The sequence below is a fragment of the Carcharodon carcharias genome, chromosome 9 (assembly GCF_017639515.1).
Source record: "Carcharodon carcharias isolate sCarCar2 chromosome 9, sCarCar2.pri, whole genome shotgun sequence".
Classification (NCBI taxonomy): domain Eukaryota; kingdom Metazoa; phylum Chordata; class Chondrichthyes; order Lamniformes; family Lamnidae; genus Carcharodon; species Carcharodon carcharias.
The window spans coordinates 148941718-148968379 of record NC_054475.1 but is presented as its reverse complement, the minus strand read 5'-3'; the positions used below and the strand labels follow the sequence as shown (position 1 = coordinate 148968379).

At 43.2% G+C, this 26662-nt stretch overlaps 1 protein-coding gene across 1 annotated transcript in view; it reads left to right on the top strand.

Annotated features, from left to right (window-relative positions):
* Nucleotides 1-26662, top strand: part of slc16a2 (solute carrier family 16 member 2) — a 113896-nt gene that overhangs the window by 71365 nt on the left and 15869 nt on the right. Inside the window, exon 3 of the mRNA XM_041196187.1 lies at nt 20641-21091. Coding sequence (XP_041052121.1) covers nt 20641-21091 — 451 coding nt within the window. The remainder of the gene's footprint in view (nt 1-20640; nt 21092-26662) is intronic.

Genomic DNA, 26662 nt, shown 5'->3' with positions numbered 1-26662 from the left:
AATTGGGATCAAGCTGAACATAGACAAATTCATTGTGAATGTAACAGAATGCCAGTTCTAAGGAATGACGTACACACTTGACACATCCTGAAAAAGTCACAGCCATCTTTGAGATGGAAGCTCCAAGAGACATGAAAGAGCTGAGAAGTTTCCTTGGCTTGATCCAATGCATGAGTTCTTTCATACCTCACGTCAGAACACACAGCAAACCTACGAGAGCTGATAAAAGAGATTTTGAGTACCAGTGGTCAGAGTCTCATGAGAGGAGTTTCAACAAACTCAAAGAAATAGAATGCAAGGAGACAAGTCTGTCATACTACGACAGGAAGAAACCTGTCACTCTACAAGTAGATGCTTCTACAAAAGGATTGGGAGCAGTCCTGGTACAAGAGAGAAAACTGATAGCATTCATATCCAAATCTCTAACATCAGCTGAGATCAGATATGCCAATATAGAAAGAGAGCCTTTGGCAGTCGTGTATGGATGTGAGAAGTTTCATATATATTTTTATGGGAGAAATTTCATAGTGGAGAGTTATCTTGGTCTACTGGAGCAGACCTACAAGAATAATCTGGGTAGAGCTCCAGCAAGACTGTAGAGGTTACTCTTGAGGCTTCACAAGTATGATTTTGCTCTGAAATACAAGCTGGGAAGAGGAATGATACCCTATCTCGGTTGTTGCCACTGAAGAAACACGAGATAAAAGATATAGATAGAAAGATCTAGCACCTAATGAATGTAACACCACCGAAACTGAGTCAAATTAGAGATAAGACCAGCAAAGTTACAGATGCTCACTCAGCAAGTGATTCAGGGATGGCCTGATAGAATACAGTAAACAGAGCCAGCAATACTGGTCGATCAGACATGACATCTCACTGGGAGATGGTGTTCTTCTAGCCAGATCCAGATTAATCATACCCAAAACGATGCAGAAAGAACTTCTCCAGGGGATATACGAAGGCCACTTGGGAATGGAGAGCTGTAAGCTTAGAGCCAGATAAGCTGTGTACTGGATAGGCATCTAAAAAGACATTGAAAGAATAGTGTCTACATACAGTGTATGCCAGAAGTACAGCAGAAAGAGACGATAGCTACTGAAGTAACACCCAGACGATGGCAAACTGTGGGAGCCAACTTATTCACACACAATAAAGAGCGGTATCTCATAGTTGCAGACTACTACTTAAAGTTCTCTTTTATCCAGAAGGTGAAAGATTTGAGGGCTACCACAATTATCTCAGCAGTACAAGCTTGCTGAGCAAGGGATTCCTAAAATAATAACGTGTGACAATGAAACCCAATTCACCTCCAGAGAATTTGAGGAATTCGCTGAACAGTATGAGTTCAACATCATCACCTCATTACCACATTACTCAAGGGGACACGAGTTTATAGAAAGACATATCCAGACACTCCAAAGAACCCTCACAAAATGCCGAGACACAAAGGGAGACCCAAACCTTGCCTTATTGTCACTCTGATCTACAGACTCAAGGCTGACATGAAGTTGCCTGCAGAGCTGTTGAATGGAAGAAAGTATAAGACAACTTTGCCAAGCAATATACTCCCTCTAAGGACCAGGAGGAAGTATTACAACTCACAAATTCACAGGTAAAAGGGAGTCAACACTTCAACAAGCATGCCAAGTCCCTGCCTCAGTTGTTGAAAAGACAGACTGTACATGTACAGAATCCAATCATGAAAACCTGGAACCCAGCAAAAGCTGTTGAAGCTGAGACTCCAAGGTCATACATCATTGAGACCAAAACTAATAAACAAATGAGAAGGAACAGAGTCTATATTTGACCTACACCTGAGCTAGAAAAGATCATTAACAATAACCAGCAACATCACTAACCAGCGAGACAACATCAACAGCATCACTGACAAGTGGTGCAACATCAGCAACGTCACCAGCAAGTGACACAACATTAGCAACATCAAATACAATCCCTACAACACCAAGAGCAACATGCACAACATTGCCTGTGTGCCTGCCAACTCACCACTGAGAGCGATGAATGCCAAAGCTACATGGAGACACAACATCCCATCACCTAAGCGATACAGTAAATAGTATTTTTTTTGAGAAAAGAAAACAAACTATAAGACACTATTTAGGTGTTCAGTTTATTTATAAAAGTCAATTGTTAATCTTTAGTTTAAAAAAAATGATCGGAACAGTTACATTGACATAGAGGCATTTTTTTAAATCAAGAGGGATGTTATATTGTTATATTATTTGTAAAGAAATAGGAACTAATTGTTATGAGAATGTATATTCAGGGTGCCGCACTTAACTGCTGCACTGCAGTCAGGTGTCAAGCAATAATGTATCAGTCCACCAGCCACATGGAGAGCTGTAAGAGATACACTTAATTAAACTCCAGCATTTTTAATCTAAAAATGGCACTGTTTCAAACTTAAGGGATCCAGAAGGCATAACGCTTGTGGTGCACCGCCTTCTCACATTGATCAGGAAGCTAAAGGGCTCTTTCTCACCTGATTAGATGATGTCAGTCAAACAGTCTTTTCTTATAAGTCTGATATTTTCTAAACAAATACATTCAAAGAAAAATGTTAAAAAGGCACATTTTTAATGCTTCTGTGATTTTTCTCCAGGGTTGCTAACAGCAGTGTCCTGGAAGTTAGTCTTTAACTCATGGACACTGCAGGAAAATCTGAGAGAGTTAATAACCCTACCTAACACAATATTAATATTAGAATATATTATGCACAAGATTGAGAGGTGCTGCTGAAAAGAGAGACATGCTACTGAAGCTTTTTGTTTTGCACTCATCAGGACAAACGCAAGAATGCCAAATTTCAAATTATCACTAAAATTTATGGACATACGAATTAGGAGCAGGAGTAGGCCACTCGGCCCCTTAAGCCTGCTCCACCATTCAATAAGATCATGGCTGATCTGATTTTAACCTCATATTCCTGCCGACTCCCAATAACCTTTCACACCCTTGATTATCAAGAATATATATACCTCTGCGTTAAAGATATTCAACTGCCTCAACTACCTTTTGAGGGAGAGAATTCCAAAGTCTCACAACCCTCTAAGAGAGAGAATTTTTCCTCATCTCTGTCCTAAATGGGTGACCCCTTATTTTGAAACAGTGACCCTGAGTTCAAGATTCTCCAACAAGAGAAAATATCCTGTCAAACCAACTCAGGATCTTAAAAGTTTCAATTAAGTTGCCTGTTATTCTTCTAAATTCCAGCGGATACAAGCCTAGCTTCTCCAGCCTTTCCTCATAAGACAACCTGCCCATTCCAGGTATTAGTCTAGTAAACCTTCTCTGAACTGTTTCTAATGTATTTACATCTTTCCTTAAATGAGGAGACCAATACTGTATACCGTACTCCAGATGTGATCTCACCAATGCCCAGTTTTACTGAAGCATAACCTCCCTACTTTTGAATTCAATTCCCCTTGAAATAAGCGATAACATTCTGTTAGCTTTGCTAATTGCTTGCTGTACCTGCATACTAACCTTTAGCGATTCATGCACTAGGACACCCAGATCCCTCTGCACCTCAGAGCTCTGCAATCTCTCACCGTTTAGATATTACCTCTTTTTTATTTGTCCGGCCAAAATGGACAAATTTTCCTATACTATACATCATTTGCCAGATCTTTGCCCACTCACCTAACTTATCTATATCATTTTGTAGCCTCCTTAAGTCCTCTTCACAACTTACTTTCCTACCTGTCTTTGTATCATGAACGAATTTAGCAACCATCCCATCAGTCCCTTCATCCAAGTCATTAATATAAATTGTAAAGAGTTGGGGCCCCAGCACTGTGGCATACCACCCATCACATCCTGCCAACCAGAAAATGAGCCATTTATACCTAGTCTCTGTTTCCTGCTAGCTAGCTAATCTTCTATTGATGCCAGTATGTTGCCTCCTACGCCATGAGCTTTTATTTTTCGCAGTAACCTCTGATGAGGCACCTTATCAAATGCTTTCTGAAAATCCAAGTACAGTACACCCACTGATTCCTCTTTACCCACAGCACCTGTTACTTCTTCAAAGAACTCCAATAAATTGGTTAAACATGATTTACCTACAGGAGAAGAGGGTGCTGATTGGTTGGCAAGTTGAGGCATTGCCATGGAGAAAGCAACAGGCTTCTCAGGGAAGCTGTGGAGCTGGGAATATAGCTCCTGCACCTCTCAGCTCTACACAAAGGTAAAGTGAAAAATAAAAACTTGCTCTTTATTGACAGCTGCTGGTTAGGCTGCTGTAATCGCTGTTAAGTCAGTACCCCATGCGCTCTGCTCAGCACTCACTAATTGTGCAGTGGATCCATAAGCATACATTAATCCTCTCATGAGCATAGGCAAGGGGCCCAATATGTGTTTAAGGTAGCCACTCAGACCCCTGACTATGACAACAAATGTATTTGAGATGCCTTAAGGCTGTGGGACATTGTCCGGTGGGATTGGTCAATTGTGACCCCAAAAAACAGGTGAAATTGGGTCCCTGTCCTAGGCCAGTGTCTCCAAGCTCGGTATTTTCAATTTTGATTCATTTCTCAGATTTCATTTTCTTCCATGAATGTGTCAGCAATGACCTGCCAAGAAGCTGGAGCCAATACAGGCATGTATTGTTTTAAAAAATAGACAGCAGTGACAGATTTCAAAGGCATTGACAATATGCACAGTAAATTGATGGGCAGTAAATGCTGGTTTTGCCAGCAACTTTCACATCTCATGAACAAATAAAACCATTTATTACTCTGAGTATTGCTTCAAACCCCCAGTTGTTGCTAGTGGTAATGCAGTCATGCAGCACACCTCACTTTGTTGTCATGCCCATGCCAATGCTCTGTAAATCAACAGTATTTCGATTAATGTATTGAACTGTCAATTGGAATAAAGGATTAATTATATTCTTAGGATTTCAACTACTTCATAAAATATTTCAGCTTAAAGCTTTGAATGTCTCCATTCTAAATTATTGCGCACAATTCATTGCCACTGATCACTTGTACACAAGAAAATAAAGACAAACCTATTTATGTAGGTCACAAAGATTGAATAACAGTACAATCTAGTAAAGTAAAGTTCAGTGAGCTTGATCTAGAGCCAGGGGCAATGACGGAATTGATGTTGAGTTGCAAGGTCTTTGCCTGAGCTGTCAGTTTTCCTCAATGTTCTGGACAACATTTAGAAAAATACTTATACAGTGTCACAATTTCGCTGAAGTGATTGTTTCTTTGATTGAAATCCTGGAATTATAGAATGGTATAGCACAGAAGGAGGGCATTCAGCCCAATATATCTATGCTGGCTCTTTGAAAGAAATATCCAATTAATCTCATTCCTTTGCTCTGTCTCCATAGCCCTGCAAATGTTCCCTTTTTCCATCCATCAATTCTCTTTTGAAAGTTACCATTAAAGCTCCTTCCATGTCTCTTCAGGCAGTGTGTTCCAGATCATATCAATCTGCTGTATTTTAAAAAAAAATGTTGCCTCATGCCATCCCTGGTTCTTTTGCCAGTTACTTTGAAATAACTAAAATTAAAGTGAGTTGCATACAATTCAGTCTGGCATCTACAATCTGAGGAATTGAAATTTCCTGAGGCAACACCACTAAACATGAAGCTGAGCAGCCAGCCATGCCTTTGTGTCTTAACAATAAATGTTGGCCTAGCCAGTGAAGCCCACATCCCAGGAAGGAGTAATAAAAAAATAATATGTCACCAAATGCCAAATTCTAATGCACGGATGGGCATGGAGAGGATTGGTATTTGGGGGTTTGTTTTTCCAGTTCAGCTTCCCTCCTCACTTGGAAATGCCGATTCATTGTTCCGCAGATACCACCTGCTCACCACCTCTCCTAAATGGTGTTTCTTCATGTGTGACCCTGGACAATATCTAATTATGGTCATCATCACCGAGCTTTCCATAATTATCAAAAATCATACAAGAATATCTGGCAGGGATTATTGCACAATAATCGACAGCAACCTAGCCTAGTTGACACTTTTTTTAAGGTGATGCCATCACTGAAGAATGTTTTCCCCCCCTCTCCACCCCCATGCCCCCCACCCTGCCCCATTTTTGGCTGCCTGTGCCAAAGCACCAGGCTCACTACTAGACAAATGGAGCAAGCCTCCCCTTGTTCTGCCTTAACAATGACACCCAGTGGCTGGAAGAAGAGGTGCTGTACTCTGGCAATAATTCTAATTAAAAAAATAATTGTTTCTGATGTGTTTTAGAATGTATTCATTGTTATGTGTAGACTTTGGTGATTTTCTCTTGTAAGATTTCAATAATTGAGTCATACAGAATGGACCAAAAGAAGCTTTTGGAGTCAAGAAAATCTCATCTTTGGAACACAATCTGAATCACACAGATTGTACTGTTACTTGATAATCTGAAATTTTACTTGATTTCCTTTGTCCCATTCTGAGGACATTGGATAAATGTTGAAGCTGCTTTGATTTCCAAGTAGACTTTCAATATTTAACCTTTTCTTGTGTTCCTAATACTTCTTTGTCTTTCATAGAGGAAGAAATAGTTTGTCAATATGCTAAAAGTTGTTTGAACTGCAATACTTAGTTTCATTAATTTTTTGTAAGGCCTGTTAAATTTGTGTCAATCCTTATCATTTGCACAGACAGTTTCAGCATAAATGCAGATTCTTCATTGAAGTAGTGATGTGGTGTTGCATGGATGGAACTGCCACCCTTCAAGTGGGATGTTAAATAAAGCCTCATTCTGTCTCTTCGGTGGACACAAAGGTTGAATGATTTTTAAAGAGGAGCAGGAAGTTCTCCTTGTTTTCTGACTGACATTTATCCCTCAACCAATACCAGGAAGGAAATATTTGGAGATGGTACAGCGGAGGTTCACTAGATTATTCCTGGGATCAGATGACTGTCTAGTGAGGAGGGAGTGAGTAGAATGGGCCTGTACTCTAAAGAGTTTAGAAGAATGAGAATGATCTCATCAAGAGTCTGAAGGGGCTTGACAGGCTAGGTTGTTTTCCCTAGCTGGGGAATCTAGAACAAGGGGACACATCCTCAGGATAAGGGGTCGATCATTTAGGACTGAGATAAGGAGAAATTTCTTCACTCAAAGGGTTATGAATCTTCGGAATTCTGTACCCTAGAAGATTAGCGGATGCTTCATCATTGAGCATGTTCAAGGCTGAGATAGATTTTTGATCTCTGGGAATTATGGGATATGAGGAGTTGAAGCAGGAAATCAGCCATGATTGTACTGAATGGCAGAGATGGCTCTAGGGGCCATATGGTCTACTCCTGCTCCAATTTCTTCTGTTCTTATGGTGGTGCTGTTTGTGAGACCTGGTTGTGTACAAATTGGCTGCCACACTTTTCTATAAAACAACATGGAGTACACATCAAAAGCTTGCATTCTCAGAAAGCAGTGGAGGCTGGGCTATTGAATATATTCAAGGCTGAGTTAGAAAGATTTTTGATTGACAGTGAAGTCAAGGGCTATTGGGAGAAGGGGTTCGGTGAGAGGCGGTAGGTGGGCTAAAAGTGGAGTTATGGCCATAATCAGATCAACCATGATCAAATTGAATGGTGGAGCAGGCTCAAGGGGCCAGATGGCCTACCTGTGCTCCTATTTTTTATACCCCCCTTCAAGCTATGTAAACATTGCCTGCTGGGCTAAGTCTTTCTTGGAGCTCACCTAGGCATTCTTAATGAGGCCATTTGGCAACTGTATCAACGGAAGTAGAAGCCTGTTTTTCCAAGGAAGCTGTAGAAGGAGAAACATGCCCTCATCCTATACCTTAGGTGACAGGAGGAGCCTATAAAATCCATGAAGAAAAAGGCAGCAAGTGATCACACTTCTGTAGATACCTGAAGACAACTTCTTCATTTTCTACAGATGCACTGGCATGAGCACGTCTGTACAATGGACTTGAACAGCCCAAATTCTCATGGTCACACAAAACCATTCCTAATATCCCAATTATGGACTAAGATATTGGACAATTTCAACATTGCCTCCTTACTTTTGCTTTTTGCTTTTCAAGATAACAAAAAAATAGGGCTTCAATTTGCATTTTATGTGGCCTTATCTTTGAGCTGTGAATCTGGACCCCAAAATCTCAATGCTCCTCCACTCCATTTAAAATCTTAATAATTTAAGGCATATTTCCTTTCCCAATTATTTCTGAAATGTATTTCTTTGTATTTTTAATTTGGTGCCATTAACAAATTGTTGCTCTCCCTATTTCTAAATCCAGGTCATTTATATAAATAGTAAGTAAGAGCAGTCCCAACACAGACCCCTGTGGAACACCCCACTACTCGCCATAGCTTTCCAGCTTCCCTTCACTCTTATACTTTGCTTTATGAAGGTTCCTGTTGCCCCTTTCCCATGACAGGTGGCTGATTTGGAGCCCATAGTTTGTCAGTGGCATTCAAATGAGGCCCCAAGTAAATTGGACTCTGGTCTCAGACCACGTGTGGAGCCATTGCTCTGCTCTTTGCACCCATTTTGGATGGAAGTTCAATTTCTCCTTCATTCCACATGCCATTATCTTTGCCATATATAGTTATAAAAACCTATAAACCACATCCACTGCATGTCCTTTATCTTTCCTATGTTCTTCAGTGAGCCCTATGATTGGTCAGGCAAATGAAGGCTTTTAGAAATCTGTGTTGACAGGCCCCAATTAAAATGAATGTTTCTCCAAGCATTTAGCAACTTCTTCTTGAGTTAAAGACGTTATTGGTTTACCAAGAGCTGAAGTAAGACAAACTGGTGTATAATTTTCTGGCTCACCTGTCTCTTTTTTTGGCAAAGGGGTGGCACATTTAGGAGCAAAGGAAATAGGAGCAAGAGTAGCCCATTTGACCCCTCAAGCCTGCTCCACCATTTATCTAGATCATGGCTGATCCTCTACCTCAATGCCATTTTCCTGCACTATCCCATATCCCTTCGATTTCTAGAAATCTATCAATCTCTGTCTTGAATATAGTCAATGACTGAGTCTTCATTTGCACATTTACTCCTCCGACAGTTTTGTAAAATTATAGCCAGAGCTTCCACTCTTTCTTCTCTAGCTTCCTTCAAGATCCTAATATTTCTTTGCCTTTCTAAGGGGAAGAAATAGTTTGTCAGTAAGTTGTTTGACCTGCAATACTTAGTCTCATTATTTTTTTGTTATGTCAGCCTCTACCATTTCTTCTCTAACTTCCCTCAAGGTCCTTGGACTGAAATAATAAACTCCATTTACAGTTCAACACGATATTCAGTGCTTCAGTTGGAATATCTACTTGCTCTGTCGCAGATGAAGAAGATTATCTATTTAGTATTACTGCCACTCCTTCATTTTGCCCTCCAAACTTGAAATCATAGGACAGAATTTTGCCCTTGTCGGGCAGGTGCAGTGAGTGGGCCTGGGTGTGGTCGCGAAGCTGTCCGCCGCCTGTGATTGGGCCCTTACGTGGGTCACACACTGGCTAGCCAATTAACGGGCAGCGAGCGTTTCACGCTGACTGCAGCGCTCAGAGCTGCTGTCGGGCGGGAGGACCATGAGCGCGCACGCCTGGGGGTGCACGCCATAAAAGTTCCCTGAAGGCACAGAGCTGTCTCAGGGAGCTGAAGATTTTTAATGATAATAACAAACATATTAAAAATAATGAAAACATGTCCCCTCATGTGGCTCTGTCACATGAGCAGGGGCATGTTAAATATAAGTGTTAAAAGTTTTGATTTTTTTTTAAATCACTGGTTGAAAGCTCATCCTGCTCACGGATGAGGTTTTGCCAAAAATGCATAGGCCGCTTGGCCTTTTCGCCTGCCAACTGAAAGGTTGGATGGACAGCAAAAAATTTGAGTCAATTGGGTTTTCAAGGGCCTTAAAAAGCTGCTTAATGAATGGTGGGTGCGGCTCCGACTCCCATGTGCACCCGCTGAGCGAAATATCACACGAGTGTACGATGACGTTGGGACGCTCGCCCGATATCATCGCGCGCCATTTTACATTCATTTAGGTCAGGTGCGCGCCTGCCTGACGAGAGTGAAATTCTGCCCATAGAGATAAATGAGATTTCCATTCTTATCGTATTTAGTTTTCAGAACTAAATACGATTAGAATGGAAATGAGGTGTATATGGATTTTCGAAAGGCATTTGATACAGTGCCACATAACAAACTTGTTAGCAGAATTCAAGGTCATGGAATAAAAGGGAAAGTAGGCACTGAATAAGGAATTGGTTGAGTGACAGAAAACAGACAATAGTGGTAAATGGTTGTTTTTCAGATTGGAGGAAGGTTTGTAGTGGAGCTCCTCAGGGGTCAGTGTTGGGACCCTTGCTCTTCCTGATGTATATTAATGACCTAGACTGTGGTGTGCAGGGCATGATTTCATAATTTGAGGATGATACGAAGATTGGAAATGTTGTCAACTGTGTTGGGGATAGTCTTGAACTTTAAAAGTACATACTCTTGGGCAGACAAGTTGCAGATGACGTTCAATGCAGAGAAGTGTGAGGTGATTCGTTTTGGCAGGAAGGATATGGTGAGACAGTATAAAATAAGGGGAGAGCCTCTAAAGGAGGCACAGGAACAGAAAGACCACAGTGTATATGTACATAGGTCATTGAAGATGGCAGGGCAGGTTGAGAGAGCATTTAATAAAGCATATAGTATCTTAGGCTTTATTAATAGAGGTATTGAGTACAAGAGTAAGGAGGTCATGTTGAACTTGTATAAGACACTAGTTAGGTCTCATCTGGAGTACTGCGTCTAGTTCTGGGTGCCATACTTGAGGAAGGATGTGAAGGCATTGGAGAGACTACAGAGGAGATTCACAAGAATGATTCCCAGGATGAAGAACTGTAGCTATGAAGATAAATTGGAGAGATTGGGATTATTTTCCTTGAGAAAAGAAGGCTGAGAGGACACTTGATAGAGGTATTCAAGATGCTGATGGGTATGAACAGGGTAAATAGTGAGAAGCGGCTCCTACTCAAGAGAACATCAAGAACTAGAAAATCAAAATAACTGGCAAAAAGAGTAAATGTGATGTGAGGAAAATTTCTTTCACCCAGAGGGCGGTTGGAGTCTGGAACAAACTTCCTGAAAGGGTGGTGGAGGCAGGTTCGATCGAGGTACTCAAAAGGGAATTGGATTGCTACCTGAAAAGAGAGAACGTGCATGGTTACGGGGATAAGGCAGGGGAGTGCGACTAGGTGGAATGCTCTTTCAGAGAGCCAGTGCAGACTCGATGGGCTGAATGGCTTCCTTCTGCACTGTAGAGATACTGTGATACTGTCGACTGAAATAGGAGAGGGTGAAGTTTTTGGTTCCTAACTGTAGTGTTCCTAGTAAGAGATTTATAATGCAGTAATATCTAGCTTGGAATTGGTATTTCATTTTGCTTTCATTGTGCCAAAGTTCTAAGAAACTTCCTTGAGGGAAGCCGTATGCTTCTCACATCAGAGAGAATGATGGCAAATGTCCAGATAGATAAAGAAAGGAGAAACTGGATTTCTTCTTACATGTGACTTGTTGAGGCAGGGCTGTTTTTCTCTTTTTGATGAAGTTTCTAGGTTCAGTTTTTTTTCTCAGCTTCAAGAGAGAGAAAAAAAATGATCTTGAGTAAGTCACTTGTTCAGATAAAAGAGCAGGGTAAAAGGCACACTGCAGGATGAAGGTTTAATGAGTTGTTTGTTATGCAGGAGACCCAAAGGTGGTGGAAGTTAAAGTAACATTTGTAAAAATATTTGCAGAACACCAAGTTGTCATCATTCCTATAGGAATGAAATTCATGAAAGGCAGCAATGTTAGATTATGGTGAAGAACCATAATCCTTCTTCAACTCAGTGTTAACATTTGTCTGATTGCAGATTGGGATATTTTACTACATTAAAGGCGCCTTATAAGTATAGATTGTTGCAATGTTAGTTTGTTGCACCCGAAATGATGGAACTAGTTAACGATACATGTTTCCCTTCATTGTACATTAAGATTATCTTATTCTGCTGCACCAATCATTGTTTCACGCCAGATTGGGTCTTCTATAGAGGAGGAAATCCATTAATGTCTATTTGCTGCAGCAGTGGAAGAGTTAATTTAGCTGGCTACAGTACTGATAATATCAAATATCTTAAATACAGATATGGGAGATTTGAAAGTGTGTGTAATTGCGGTGACATGCTTTCTTCAAATGACAGTATAATGAAAGGATGACAACAAGCAGCAACTCTTGAACTGATAGCACTACCTTTTGATGATACAGTTTTAATGACTGGAAAAAAGAATTCCATTCTGTCCAGGCTAAAACAAATCAATCTCACAGTTAGCACTATTGGATGCCTTGCTTATTTGCCAGATATTTGCAGTAAAGCAGGTGCAAAGCCAGAAAGAGATTATGTTGAGTATCAACTGTGTAATGTAGGAAATGCAGCAGCCAATTTGACACAGCAGGGTGCCATAAATAACATGGCCAGGTCATTTGTTCTTAGGTATTGGTTGAGGGTAAACATTGGCCAGGGGACGCTCCCCACCTCTTCTCCGAAATTGTGCCATGGGATAATTTACATCCGCATGAGAAGAACATACAAACATATGAATTAGGAGCAGGAGTGAGCTTCAGCCCCTTGATCCTGCTCTACCATTCAATAAGATCACGGCTGACCTGATTGTAAAATTGCTGTAAAATTTATTTGTTTAGGTAACAAGAAGAAATTATACCAGTGTACACAATTAGAGCTAGGCCTATATTTTCTGAGTCTGTGCAAGCACATACCAGAACCTTATGGACTCAGAAAATTCACCTCCATTCAGTCACAACCTCCCCTCACTGTCAAATGTACAAGTCACACATGAAGATAAATCATATTCCTCCACTCCACATTCCTGCCTAACCCCGAAAACATTTCACCCCCTTGTTTACCAAGAATCTATCTAGCTCTGCGATAAAAATATTCAAAGACTCTGCTTCCATGATTTTGAGGAAGAGAGTTCCAAATACTCATCACCCTCTGAGAGAAAAAATTCTCCTCATCTCTGTCTTAAATGAGCAACTCCTTATTTTTAAACTGTGGCTCGTTGTTCTAGATTCTTCCACAAGAGGAAACATCCTCTCCACATCCACTCTGTCAAGACCCCTCAGGATCTTAAAAGTTTCAATTAAGTTGCCTCTTACTCTTCTAAACTCCATTGGATACAAACCTAGTCTGTCCAACCTTTCCTCATAAGACAACTCGCTCATTCCTGGCATTGGTCTAGTAAACCTTCTCTGAACTGCTAACGCATTGACATCTTTCCTTAAAAAAGTAGACCAGTACCGTACACAGTATTCTAGATGTGGTCTCGCCAATGTCCTGTACAACTGAAGCATAACCTCCCCACTTTTGTAATCAATTTCACCCACAATAAATGATGACATTCTATTAGCTTTTTCAATTACATGCTGTACCTTCATACTCGCCTTTTGTGATTCATGAGAGGCCGTCATCTCATCCAAAAGGCAGCACTCCCTCGGCTCTGCATTGGAGTGTTAACCTAGATGTTGTGCTCAAGACAATCTTAGTATTGTGTAGTTTAGAATTCATCCCTGACTTTGTGTGATGTTGTTATGATACTTATGCTTTAAGTAGTTACTCCTTTGGATAAACCAGTTTCTTGAGTGTTTCAAGTGAACACAAGTTCAGTGTAATAAGTACTGTTAATGCTCTGCTTGCACATTGAAGGATAGCTCATCTTGCAATACTGAGTTGACACCCTAAGGCCCATAACATAATGGCTTACAATGGTATTTGGTTAACATACTAAAGAATAGGAATATGATTTATCTTCACGTGTGACTTGTACATTTGACAGTGAGGGGAAATTTTGGTGAATGGAGGTGAATTTTTTGAGTCCTTAAGGTTCTGGTATGTGTTTGAACAGACTCAGAAAATATAGGCTTAGCTCTAATTGTGTACACTGGTATAATTTCTTCTTGTTTCCTAAACAGATAAATTTTACAGCAGTTGAAATTTAAAATTTGCAGTTCATGGTAAATATTAATTCAGAGGTGTTAATTATCAGTACTGTAGGCATCTGAATTAGACCCATTGCTGTGTGGAATAGTGATTAGTGCAGCAGAATAAGATAATCTTAGGAACAGAGGAACTGTCACAGACGAGAAAGGACCATTCAGCTTGCCCAAGTGCAGCCTAACAGTTGAAAGTCCTAACGTGGCTGGCTCCACTACCTGTTGAACAGATTATTACAAAACGTTTGTCACTTTTTTGAGCAATGAGAACAATCTAATATATGTTTTAAATTTATATTTCACTAATTTTTATCTACATTTTTTTTGGTCCTAGAATCCTAACTTACTTCAAAGCATCTTATTTACCCCATTTAAAAATATATATACATCAGTGTCAAACCTCCACTTTCCCCACCACGATCCCCACTCCTCAGCCCTACTTAATTGCAGACACTGATTTTTGCCTCTAGTTATAAATATTCAAATCCATATTTCAGGTGAAATCAGGTTTAGAAGCAGGATAGGGGAGGCAATGGCTTGGTGGTATTGTTACTGGACTAGTAATCCAGAGACCCAGGGTAATGCGCTAGGGACCTGGGTTTGAATCCTGCCATGGCAGATGGTGGAATTTGAATTCAATAAAAATTAGGAATTAAAAGTCTGATGATGACCAAGAAACCACCATTGTCAATTGTTATAAAAGCCCATCTGGTTCACTAATGCCCTTCAGGGAAGGAAATCTGTCGTCCTTACCTGGTCTGGCCCACATGTGACTCCAGACCCACAGCAATGTGGTTGACTCTGAAATGGCCTAGCAAGCCACTCAATTGTACATCATTACAAATTCACAAAAAAGGAATGAAACCAGATGGACCACCTAGGCACCAGAGATGACTACAGCAATCACAGCCCGGTTGACCCTGCAAAGTCCTCCTTATTAACATCTGGGAGCTAATGCCAATTGGGAGAGCTGTCTCACAGACTAGTCAAGCAAGTCATCCTCATGGAATTATACCTTACAGATAATGTCCCAGACTTCATGTCCCCATCCCTGGGTATGTCCTGTCCCACTGGCGGGACAGACCCAGCAAAGATGGCGGCACAGTGGTATACAGTCGGGAGGGAGTTGCCCTGGGAGTCCTCAACATTGACTCCAGAGCCCCTGAAGTCTCTTGGCATCAGGTCAAACATGGGCAAGGAAACCTCCTGCTGGTTACCACGTACTACACTCCCTCAGCTGATGAATTAGTGCTCCTCCATGGTGAACATCACGGAGGAAACACTGAGGGCGGCAAGGATGCAGAATGTACTCTGGGTGGGGGACTTCAATGTCCATCACCAAGAGTGGTTTGGTAGCACCACTAATGATCAAGCTGGCCGAGTCCTAAATGACATAGCTGCTAGACTGGATTTGCAGCAGGACGGGAAAAGGGGGGGAAACCTCATCCTCACCAACCTGCCTGCCACAGATGCATCTGTCCATGACAGTATTGGTAGGAGTGACCACTGCATAGTCATTGCGGAGATGAAGTTCCGCCTTCACATTGAGAATACGTTTCATCGTGTTGTGTAGCACTACCACCGTGCTAAATGGGATAGGTTTCTAACAGATCTAGCAACTCAAGACTGGGCATCCATGAGGTGCTGTGGGCCATCAGCAGCAGCAGAATTGTACTCAAACACAATTTGTAACCTCATGGCCCAGCATATCCCCACCCTACCATTACCATCAAGGCAGGATTCAATGAAGGGTGCAGGAGGGTGTGCCAGGAGCAGCAGCAGGCATACCTAAAAATGAGGTGTCAACCTGGTGAAGCTATAACACAGGACTACTTGTGTGCCAAACAGCATGAGCAATAAGTGATAGACAGAGCTAAGCGATCCCACAACCAACGGATCAGATTTAAGCTCCGGAGTCCTGTCTCACCCAGTCGTGAATGGTGGTGGACAATTAAGCAACTCACTGGAGGAGGAGGCTCCACAAGTATCCCATTCCTCAATGAGGGAGGAGCCCAGCACAGCAGTGCAAAAGATAAGGATGAAGCATTCGCACAATCTTCAGCCAGAAGTGCTAAGTGGATGATCCATCTCGGCCTCCTCCGGAGGTCCCCAACATCACAGATCCCAGTCTTTAGTCGATTTGATTCACTCCACGTGATATCAAGAAACAGCTGAAGGCACTGGATGCTGCAAAGGCTATGGGACCTTACAATATTCCAGCAATAGCACTGAAGACTTGTGCTCCAGAGCTTTCCGCGCCCCTAGCCAAGCTGTTCCAGTACAGCTACAACACTGGCATCAAACTGGCTATGTGGAAAATTGCCCAAGTATGTCCTGTACACAAAAAGCTGGACAAATCCAACCCTGGCCAATTACCGCCCCATCAGTCCACTCTCAATCATCAGTAAAGTAATGGAAGGGGTCATCAACAGTGCTATCAAGCGGCACTTGTTTAGCAATAACCTGCTCACAGAACCCAGTTTGGGTTCTGCCAGGGCCACTCAGCTCCTGACCTCATTACAGCCTTGGTTCAAACATGGACAGAAGAGCTGAACTCCCGGGCTGAGGTGAGAGGGACTGCCCTTGACATGAAGGCCATATTTTACCGAGTATGACATAAAGGAGCCCTAGCAAAACTGGAGTCAATGGGAATCAAAGGGGAAACTCTCTGCTGGTTGGATTCATACCTAGCGCAAAGGAAGATGGTTGTGGTTATTGGAAGCCAGTCATCTCAGCTCCAGGATATCACTGTAGGAATTCTTCAGAGTAGTGTCCTAGGCCCAACCATCTTCAACTGCTTCATCAATGACCTTCCTTCCTTCATAAGGTCAGAAGTGGGGATGTTCGCTGATGATTGCACAATGTTCAGCACCATTTGCAACTCCTCAGATACTGAAGCAGTCCTTGTCCAAATGCAGCAAGACCAGGACAATATCCAGGTTTGGGCTGACAAGTGGGAAGTAACATTTGCACCACACAAGTGTCAGGCAATGACCATCTCCAGCAAGAAAGAATCCAACCATCACCCCTTGATGCCCAATGACATTACGAGCACTGAATCCCTCACTATCAATATCCTGGGAGTACAATTTCTCTGCTCCTCTCCCCCACTCTAACCTGCTCTCTCTGAACTTGCTGCACTCCGTTCTCTCAGGTCCAACCCTGACATTGTCATCAAACCTCCTGACAAGGGTGGTGCTGTTGTTGTCTGGCGCACTGACCTCTACATTGCAGAGGCTGAGCATCAACTTGCAGACATTTCCTCCTACCTCCCCCTAGACCATGACCCCACCACTGAACATCAAGCCATTGTTTCCAGGACTGTTACTGACCTCATCTCCTCTGGAGATCTTTCTTCCACAGCTTCCAACCTGATAGTCTCCCAACCTCAGACGGCCCGCTTCTACATCCTACCCAAAATCCACAAACAGCACTGTCCCGGCAGACCAATCATGTCAGCATGTTCCTGCCCCACGAAACTCATTTCTTGCTATCTTGACTCCATTCTCTCTCCCCTTGTCCAGTCCCTTCCTACCTACATCCGTGATTCCTCTGACACCCTACACCATATCAACAATTTCCAGTTCCCTGGCACCAACCGCCTCCTCTTTACCATGGATGTCCAATCCCTCTACACCTCCGTCCCCCACCAGGATGGTCTAATGGCTCTCTGCTTCTTCCTCGAACAGAGGCCCGAACAATCCCCACCCACCACTACTCTCCTCCGTCTGGCTGAACTTGTTCTCACACTGAACAATTTCTCCTTAAACTCCTCTCACTTCCTCCAAATAAAAGGTGTGGCTATGGGTACCTGCATGGGCCCCAGTTATGCCTGTCTCTTTATGGGGTATGTGGAACAATCCTTGTTCCAGTCCTACTCCGGCCCCCTCCCACAACTCTTTCTCCCGTACATTGATGATTGCTTTGGTGCTGCTTCACGCTCTTGTCTGGACCTGGAAAAGTTTATTAATTTTGCTTCCAATTTCCACCCCTCCATCATTTTCACGTGGTCCATCTCTGACACTTCCCTTCGCTTCCTTGACCTCTCTGTCTCAATTTCTGGTGATAGACGGTCCACCAATATCCATTACAAGCCTATTGACTCCCACAGCTACCTCAACTACAGCTCCTCACACCCCGCTTCCTGTAAGGACTCTATCCCATTCTCTCAGTTCCTTCGCCTCCGTCGCATCTGTTCTGATGATGCCACTTTCAAAAACAGTTCTTCTGACATGTCTTCCTTTTCCTTAACCGAGGTTTTGCGCTCACAGTGGTTCACAGGGCCCTCAGCCGTGTCCGGCCCATCTCCTGTGCACCCACCCTCACACCTTCCTCTCCCTCCCAGAAACATGTCTTCACTTATCACCCCACCAGCCTCCACATTCAAAGGATCATCCTCCGCCATTTCTGCCAACTCCAGCATGATGCCACCACCAAACACATCTTCCCTTCACACCCCCGGCGGCATTTTGCAGGGATCATTCCCTCCGGGACACCCTGGTCCACTCCTCCATCACCCCCTACACCTCAACCCCCTCCCACTGCACCTTCCCATGCAACCGCAGAAGGTGCAACACCTGCCCCTTTACTTCCTCTCTCCTCACCATCCAAGGGCGCAAACACACCTTTCAATTGAAGCAGCATTTCACTTGCACTTCCCTCAATTTAGTCTACTGCATTCATTGCTCCCAATGCGGTTTCCTCTACATTAGAGAGATGAAATGCAGACTGGGTGACCGCTTTGCAGAACACCTTCGGTCTGTCCGCAAGCATGACCCAGACCTCCCTGTCGCTTGCCATTTCAACACTCCACCCTGCTCTCATGCCCACATGTCCATCCTTGGCCTGCTGCATTGTTCCAATGAAGCTCAACGCAAACTGGAGGAACAGCACCTCGTCTTCCGACTAGGCACTTTACAGCCTTCCGGACTGAATATTGAGTTCAACAATTTTAGATCATGAACTCTCTCCTCCATCCCCACCCCCTTTCCAATCCCCCCCACTTGTTTTTTCCAATAATTTATATAGATTTTTCTTTTCCCGCCTATTTCCATTATTTTTAAATGTATTTCCATCCATTGTTTTATCTCTGCCTTTTAGCCTATTTCGATTCCTTCACCCTACCCCAACCCCACTAGGGCTATCTGTACCTTGCTTGTCCTGCTTCCTACCCTTAATTAGCACATTCCTTAGATAATATCATCAACTTCAACACCTCTTTATCCTTTTGTCTGTGACATCTTTTGGTTATCTCCACCTACCACTGGCCCTCTATCCAGCTCTACCTCTCCCACCACCCCCTTAAACCAGCTTATATTTCACGTCTCTTCTATTTTTACTTAGTTCTGTTGAAGAGTCAAACGGACTCAAAACGTTAACTGTGTTCCTCTCTGCAGATGCTGCCAGACCTGCTGAGTTTTTCCAGGTATTTTTGTTTTTGTTTTGGATTTCCAGCATCCACAGTTTTTTGCTTTTATCCTGGGAGTTACCATTGACCAGAAACTGAACTGGGCTAGCCATATAAATACTACGGCTACAAGACCAGTTCATAGGCTAGGAATCGTGCAACAAGGAACCCACCTCCTGACTCCCCAAAGCCTGCCCACCATCTACAAGGCACAAGTAAGATGTGTGCTGGAATACTTCCCACTTGCCTGGATGAGTGTAGCTCCCACAACGCTGAAGAAGCTGGACACCATCCAGGACAAAGCAGTCCACTTGATTGGCACCACATTCACAAATATTCACTCCCTCCACCACCGACGCACAGTAGCAGCAGTGTGTGCCATCTACAAGATGTACCGCAGGAATTCACCAAGGCTCCTTAGACAGCACCTTTTAAGTCCACGGCACTAACACCTAGAAGGACAAGGCCAGCATATAGATGGGAACACTACCACCTGGAAGTTTCCCTCCAAATCACTCACCATCCCGACTTAGAAATACATCACTATTCCTTCACTGTTGTTGGGTCGAAATCTTGGAACTCCCTTCCTAACAGCACTGTTAGTGTACCTACACCACATGAACTGCAGCAGTTCAAGAAGGCTTTTTAAGAACCTTTTCAAGAGGGCAATTAAGATGGGCATTAAGTGCTGGCCCAGCCAGCGGAGCCCACATCCCGTGAATCAATAAAAAAATACTTCAGATGGCAAAGGAATCAAATCCTGGAATGCATGTCCCAGTTCACAGTGGGTGATTTTAATACCATAAATTTAGCTCAAATTCTTCAGCTTCTTTAATAGTTTGTGAGACACAAGTTGAAGATCCAGTTATCCCATGCTGGAGCCAATGAAGATTGTGTGGCGCAGCTATTGGCTACACAGTGAAAAAATATTTGATAATTTAATCACATCAATTATTACCAGAACTGATATTTTCTTTCTGGGCACCTTGCAGAAACATTCCATGAATTCCTTATTTTATGTATCCTGGCTGTCTGGTTCAAGTGGACTAGGGCAGCTGGTGTCAGTCTTCTTTTTCCTGTAAATTAATGGGTTCTCCATCATGCAATTCTATAAAATGAAATCTGTTTAGTAAGTTGATCTGGGGGAACCTTTGACATTAAAGAGGAGCGGGCCCTTCTATATTAGGAGTCAAGTTATCTGCTGTAATATACTTTTCCATTGTTTTCAACAGGTCCCTGGAACTGAGGTATTTGACTTATGGAATTGTCTTTGGATGTGGATCATCTTTTGCTTTCCAGCCTTCACTAGTCATTCTTGGCCATTACTTTAGACGCCGGTTAGGCCTCGCTAATGGAGTGATGACAGCTGGCAGCAGCGTGTTCTCCACCGCTATGCCTTTTTTCTTAAAGAATATTGGTGACATACTGGGCCTAGCTCACACGCTGCAGATTCTCAGTGTATTCATGTTCATACAGATACTTTTATCCTTGACATATAAACCTCTGTTACCTTTGCCCTCTGCTGAAGAAAGACTGAAGCCTGACACAAAAGGAACCCTGAACTGTCTTCACCAATGCAGGAGATACCTAAATCTGAGAGTATTCAGGAAGGTAACATACAGGGTTTGGGCCTTTGGAATCGCCACTGCGGTCCTGGGCTACTTTGTGCCATATATTCACTTGGTAAGTACAACAACCCTGCTACTGTTTTTCTGTAATAAACTGTAAAACCTTTTCGAAATGGCTCTTGGCACAGAAGGGCTGCTACTCTTCTGCCGAATTGGATGAATGACTGACATCACCAATCAATTGAGCTGATACTTTAATGTGATAATATGATTAATTTCAAAGAATCTGCAGCACAACACAGGAATCTCAGTGTGGATTTGCTTTAAGAGAAGTGATGTAACACCACTTTTCCTTTGCAATGGCTGCAGGCAAACTCTTAAATCTTTATTTGTTGATGACTGTCCTTGGGCTCTTTGTTAATATTAAAAACTTAACTAGACAAGTCGGCGGGACTCTACATGTGTTTAAACACTCAGTCCCAAATCAACGTGAAGCCAACAATATAAACACAGCAGCTAATTTGCACACAGTAAGGCCCCACAAGCAACAATGAGATAGATAATCAGAAAATCTGATGTTGGTGATGTTGGTTGAACACTAACTGTTGTTTAGGGCACTAGAAGAACTTGCCTGCTCCTCTTTAGTTAGCAGTGTGAATGGGGTCAAGATTGGCCTTATTGGCAACCTCGTAAATAGGGCCTGAGCCATTTGCTCACTGTGCAAGCTTGATGCTGAAATAGGGCACGCCAAAGCCACCCTGAGAGATAATAACTACCCTGATTAGGTTTTTGTTTGCTGTATATCACGCAAGCTCATGAATAGAACCATAGAAACGTTACGGCACAGAAACTGGCCATTCAGCCGATCATGAATGTGCCTAAGGCTGCCACTTTCAGTCCCAAAAAGTGCCCAGTCTACCTCAGATTACCCTGAAGGGGTAAGGTATCTCAGAAATTTGAGCAACAGGTAAAGCTAGCCGTTTTATGCTGTTACTTTGCGTTAGCAACACGAGTGGTATTCACCACTAACAGGAGGTCGCCGTCAAGCCAAAAGAACGTTCTGCCTATCACACAAATGAGTAATGTGGTATATGGATTTCGCTGACGTAATGCTATGTCGGCCGTATGTCCCAAAGACCGGGGATCATATCAAACAGCATGTCCCTTCAGCTGTTCGCAACAGGCAAGATAGTGACCATAAAAACAAAAAAACTGCGGATGCTGGAAATCCAAAACAAAAACAGAATTACCTGGAAAAACTCAGCAGGTCTGGCAGCATCGGCGGAGAAGAAAAGAGTTGACGTTTCGAGTCCTCATGACCCTTCGACAGAACTTGAGTTCGAGTCCAGGAAAGAGCTGAAATATAAGCTGGTTTAAGGTGTGTGTGTGGGGGGCGGAGAGATAGAGAGACAGAGAGGTGGAGGGGGTTGGTGTGGTTGTAGCGACAAACAAGCAGTGATAGAAGCAGATCATCAAAAGATGTCAACAACAATAGTACAATAGAACACATAGGTGTTAAAGTTAAAGTTGGTGATATTATCTAAATGAATGTGCTAATTAAGAATGGATGGTAGGGCACTCAAGGTATAGCTCTAGTGGGTTTTTTTTTTATATAATGGAAATAGGTGGGAAAAGGAAAATCTTTATAATTTATTGGGAAAAAAAAGAAGGGGGAAACAGAAAGGGGGTGGGGATGGGGGAGGGGACTCACGACCTAAAGTTGTTGAATTCAATATTCAGTCCGGAAGGCTGTAAAGTCCCTAGTCGGAAGATGAGGTGTTGTTCCTCCAGTTTGCGTTGGGCTTCACTGGAACAATGCAGCAAGCCAAGGACAGACATGTGGGCAAGAGAGCAGGGTGGAGTGTTAAAATGGCAAGCGACAGGGAGGTTTGGGTCATTCTTGCGGACAGACCGCAGGTGTTCTGCAAAGCGGTCGCCCAGTTTACGTGACCATACCCAACTAGCTGGTGCTTGTAAAACTCAAAGCATAGCGGCCAACATTAGATCTAATTCCGCAATCCTCTGCGTGCTAAAAAATACACTGCCAACCAATTTAAAATTATCAGTCAGGCTCGCAATGTGGCTCACTTATGGGTGCTAGAATACACAGGGTCCCTGTCCTTTGCAGACAGAAAGAATATGTATTCTTATTGTGCCTTTTTCAACTAAACAAAATAGGCAACAGCCATTCTCTGTTTCATTCCCCAGGGCAATGTCTTGACCAATCAGTCAATCTACCTGGTTTAAATTTAAACAAATCTTGGCAGTTAGCTGTCAGTCGTCAGTTAACTGGTGCATTCTCCATGGCAACTCCTTTACCAATCAGAGTCCACTTGCCAATCAATCAGCACTTCTCATGCAGTGTAATTATTGTTCCTTTTACATTTGTTATTCTTGGGAATTGTCTTGATGAGCTCAAGACAAAAGGCTTGAACAACGTCTTTTTTTCAAAATTACTTATACTCTATTTTCCCATTCCACTTCAGCCAACTCTGTCTTCATACCCTTGTAATTGCCTTTATTTAAGCCTATGACAGTAGTTTCAGATCCACGTTTCTTAGCCTCAAACTGAATGTGAAATTCTACTTTGTTATTATCACTCTTGCCTGGAGGATTATTTACAATAAGGTCATTAATTAACATTGCACATATCTTGTTACACGATACTAAGTCTAAAGTAGCCTGTTCCCTGCTTGGTCCCAGAACATATTGTTCTAAGAAACTGTCTCAAATACACTCTATAAACTCATCCTCCTAACTACCTTTGCCAATTTGATCCGTCTAATCAAAATGAAGATTAAAATAGCCCAATATTATTGCGGTACCTTTCTTACAAGCACCCATTATTTTTTGAGTTATACTCTGTCCTATAGTGTAACTGCTGTCAGGGGGGCCTATAAACCACTCCCGCCATTGACTTCTTTCCTTTGCTATTTCCTATCTCCACCCAAACTGATTCTACATTTTGATCCTCCAAACCAAGATCATTTCTCACTACTGTCCTGATCTCATCCTTGATTATATGTGCTACCCTACCTCTCTTTGTTCCTCTCCTTCTGAAATGTCAAATATTGTTGAAAATTCAGGTCCCAATCGTGGTCACTTTGTAACCATGTCTCTGTAATGACTATCATTATCTTACTCATTTACACCAATTTGTGCTATCAATTCACCCAAGACATTACAAATGCTACGTGCATTCAGATAAAGAGCCTTTAAATGTGCCTTTTATCATTTTTCCCTGACCTTATTTGCCAAGGACCAGGAATATAAATACAAATTTTGTCGAGAGTCTGGCTTTTAACTTGTGTATAGTCATGGTATATGAAAATTTAATTGGGAACTGTTCTCTCCTGAATTGAAAAAGCAGTTTTACATCTGATGGGTCAATATCGTTTGAGGAATAAACTCAATGGGCCATAACTTCAGATTGAGGGGGTACCCCAAAGATGTGCTGGCAAGTCCCTCTCGGATCTTTACAGGTAAGGATTTGCAGGGCAATTGACCGCACCTCCCCCCCCCCCCCCCCCCCCCCCCCACAACCCCACCCCCTCCCCCCACACCTGCCACAGAAGTTTGACCCCTTCTCCACCGAGGACCAACCAACCCCAACCATCCCATCCCATGAGGTCCAACACCCCACCCCTGACCTCCGATTACCCCACCCCCAAATCCTATCCACTTACCTTGGACACTTACCTTCTTCCTGACCTGTCAAGGACCTTTAAATTTCATGGCACCTTTAAAACTACCTGGTTTATGGCAGCTTGTGCCGTGAAAAATGGGGCGTGCCCTCCTTCAATTCGACGGAGCTGGACTTCAACGCTGGCCTTGGGAATGAGCTGCACTGCCTGGATCCCGCCCGGAAGGTTGGGCAAGACAGGCTTGGAAAAAAATCCATGTAAGTAACTGGCCTGATACTGATCGCCACTCCGAGGAAGTTGCGGCTCTCTATTTCCTTGAAATTTCCCTGAAATTTCAGCATCTGTCATTGAAGAAACTTCCTAATTGCCAATTTCCCTGATACAGCCCTTGTTTAGGATTCAGGTTTTGTAGGAATGTTGTAGGTGTTCTTGTGCTGCGGCAGTAGCATCCCTGCCTTTGAGTTATAAACTCTGGGTTCAATTCCCACTTCACAACTTGATGCCTAAAGGTGTGTTCAAAATGCAGCCCAGCATCATCAATTTGTAAATCCTTCTAACATATACCAATGACAGGTGGTGGTGAGAGTGGGAGAGATTCCTGGTCAGCCATGTGATGGAAAGAAAGTTTGAACCTATATCTTTACAATCCATAGCTCTGAACTACTGTGTGTGTAGAAGTGCATTTTGCCACAGCAACTTGGCCCTTTAGCAGGGCTGGTTAGCTCAGTGGGCCAGTGTGGATCACGTTGGTGCCGACAGCATGAGGGTCAATCCCGTTCCAGCTGGGTTGGATTCAGGACCTGCTTCCTTGCCCGACCTGCGGTGGAGGTTGTGGTGCTGTGAGAACTCAAGAAAAAGAGAAGAAGCAAGATTATAACTGTTCCTTCCTTGAGTTTATATTTGAGCAGTGGCATGCCCATAGGTGTTAGACTGTGTGGAAACTCTGGAGGGTTTCATCTTCTTTATTGAAAGAATTAACGCTGATGTATTCCTTTAATTCACCTAACAGCTTTTCTAAAATGTTTTCATTCAAATCTAGTGGATCTTCATTTTTAGCACAAAGGATAGCTTTTAAATAATAAGCTGTATCAAATAATTGTTCCTGCCGTTTTGCCACTCTTAACCAATTCCTAACCAAATTATTTACCATCTCATGCCATCCCGATCCCATTCCATTCCCTTCAATCCCATCCCAAGTCCCCATAGAAACAATCCCTCCTGCCTCAGTAACTTTGTTGTTGGATTCTCCTTACCTTTGCTATTCTTGTTTTCCATCGATAACCCCACCCTGCCACCACCACCTCCAACTGTTGGCATTCGCATGTGCATCGCACGCTCCAGTCCTCAGTGTGCCACACATGCCTCCGTGTGCACCAGGCACTGTCAAATAAACCCACCAACAGTCACGCCCCTTAATCTGATCGATTAAAACAGTTTGGACAAAAACTGAGTATCTTTTATATTTATAAATATACATGTATATGGGCAGAATTTTCTGGATGGCACGGAGCAGCAGCGGGCGAGCATGGACATGGTCGCTGCTCGTGATCATGTCCGTGCCACCATTTTATGCGGGCGGGCCAATTAAGGCCCACCCAGCATACTTCATGACTCCCGTGCATAGCGGGAGTGGGCGGATGAGCTCAGCCCGCTGGGTCAAATGGCGATCCAGCGGCTTTTATAAAGGAAGGCCTGACAGCCTTGGAAAGGCTGTTCGCAATGGCTGGGAGAAGGCCTCTGCGGAGGGGCAATGGAGGTTATGCAAGTCCGGAGGGTAGGCCATCGGGGCAGGCCAGGCCGGAGGGTAGGGCGGGGGGACCAGTGCGCCCCTCGGTTTTCCGATGACTGCCTTGCTGCCCTCCTCGGGGAGGTGGCAGCACGGCGGGAGGTGCTGGTTCCCCAGGACGGGAGCAGGAGGCCCCCCGCACATGACGAAACTTGCCTGGGAGGAGGTGGTGGAGGCTGTGAGCTCCCGCGATGTGGTGCGGCGCACCTGGATGCAGTGTCGCAAGCGCTTCAATGACTTGTTGCACTCAGGAAGG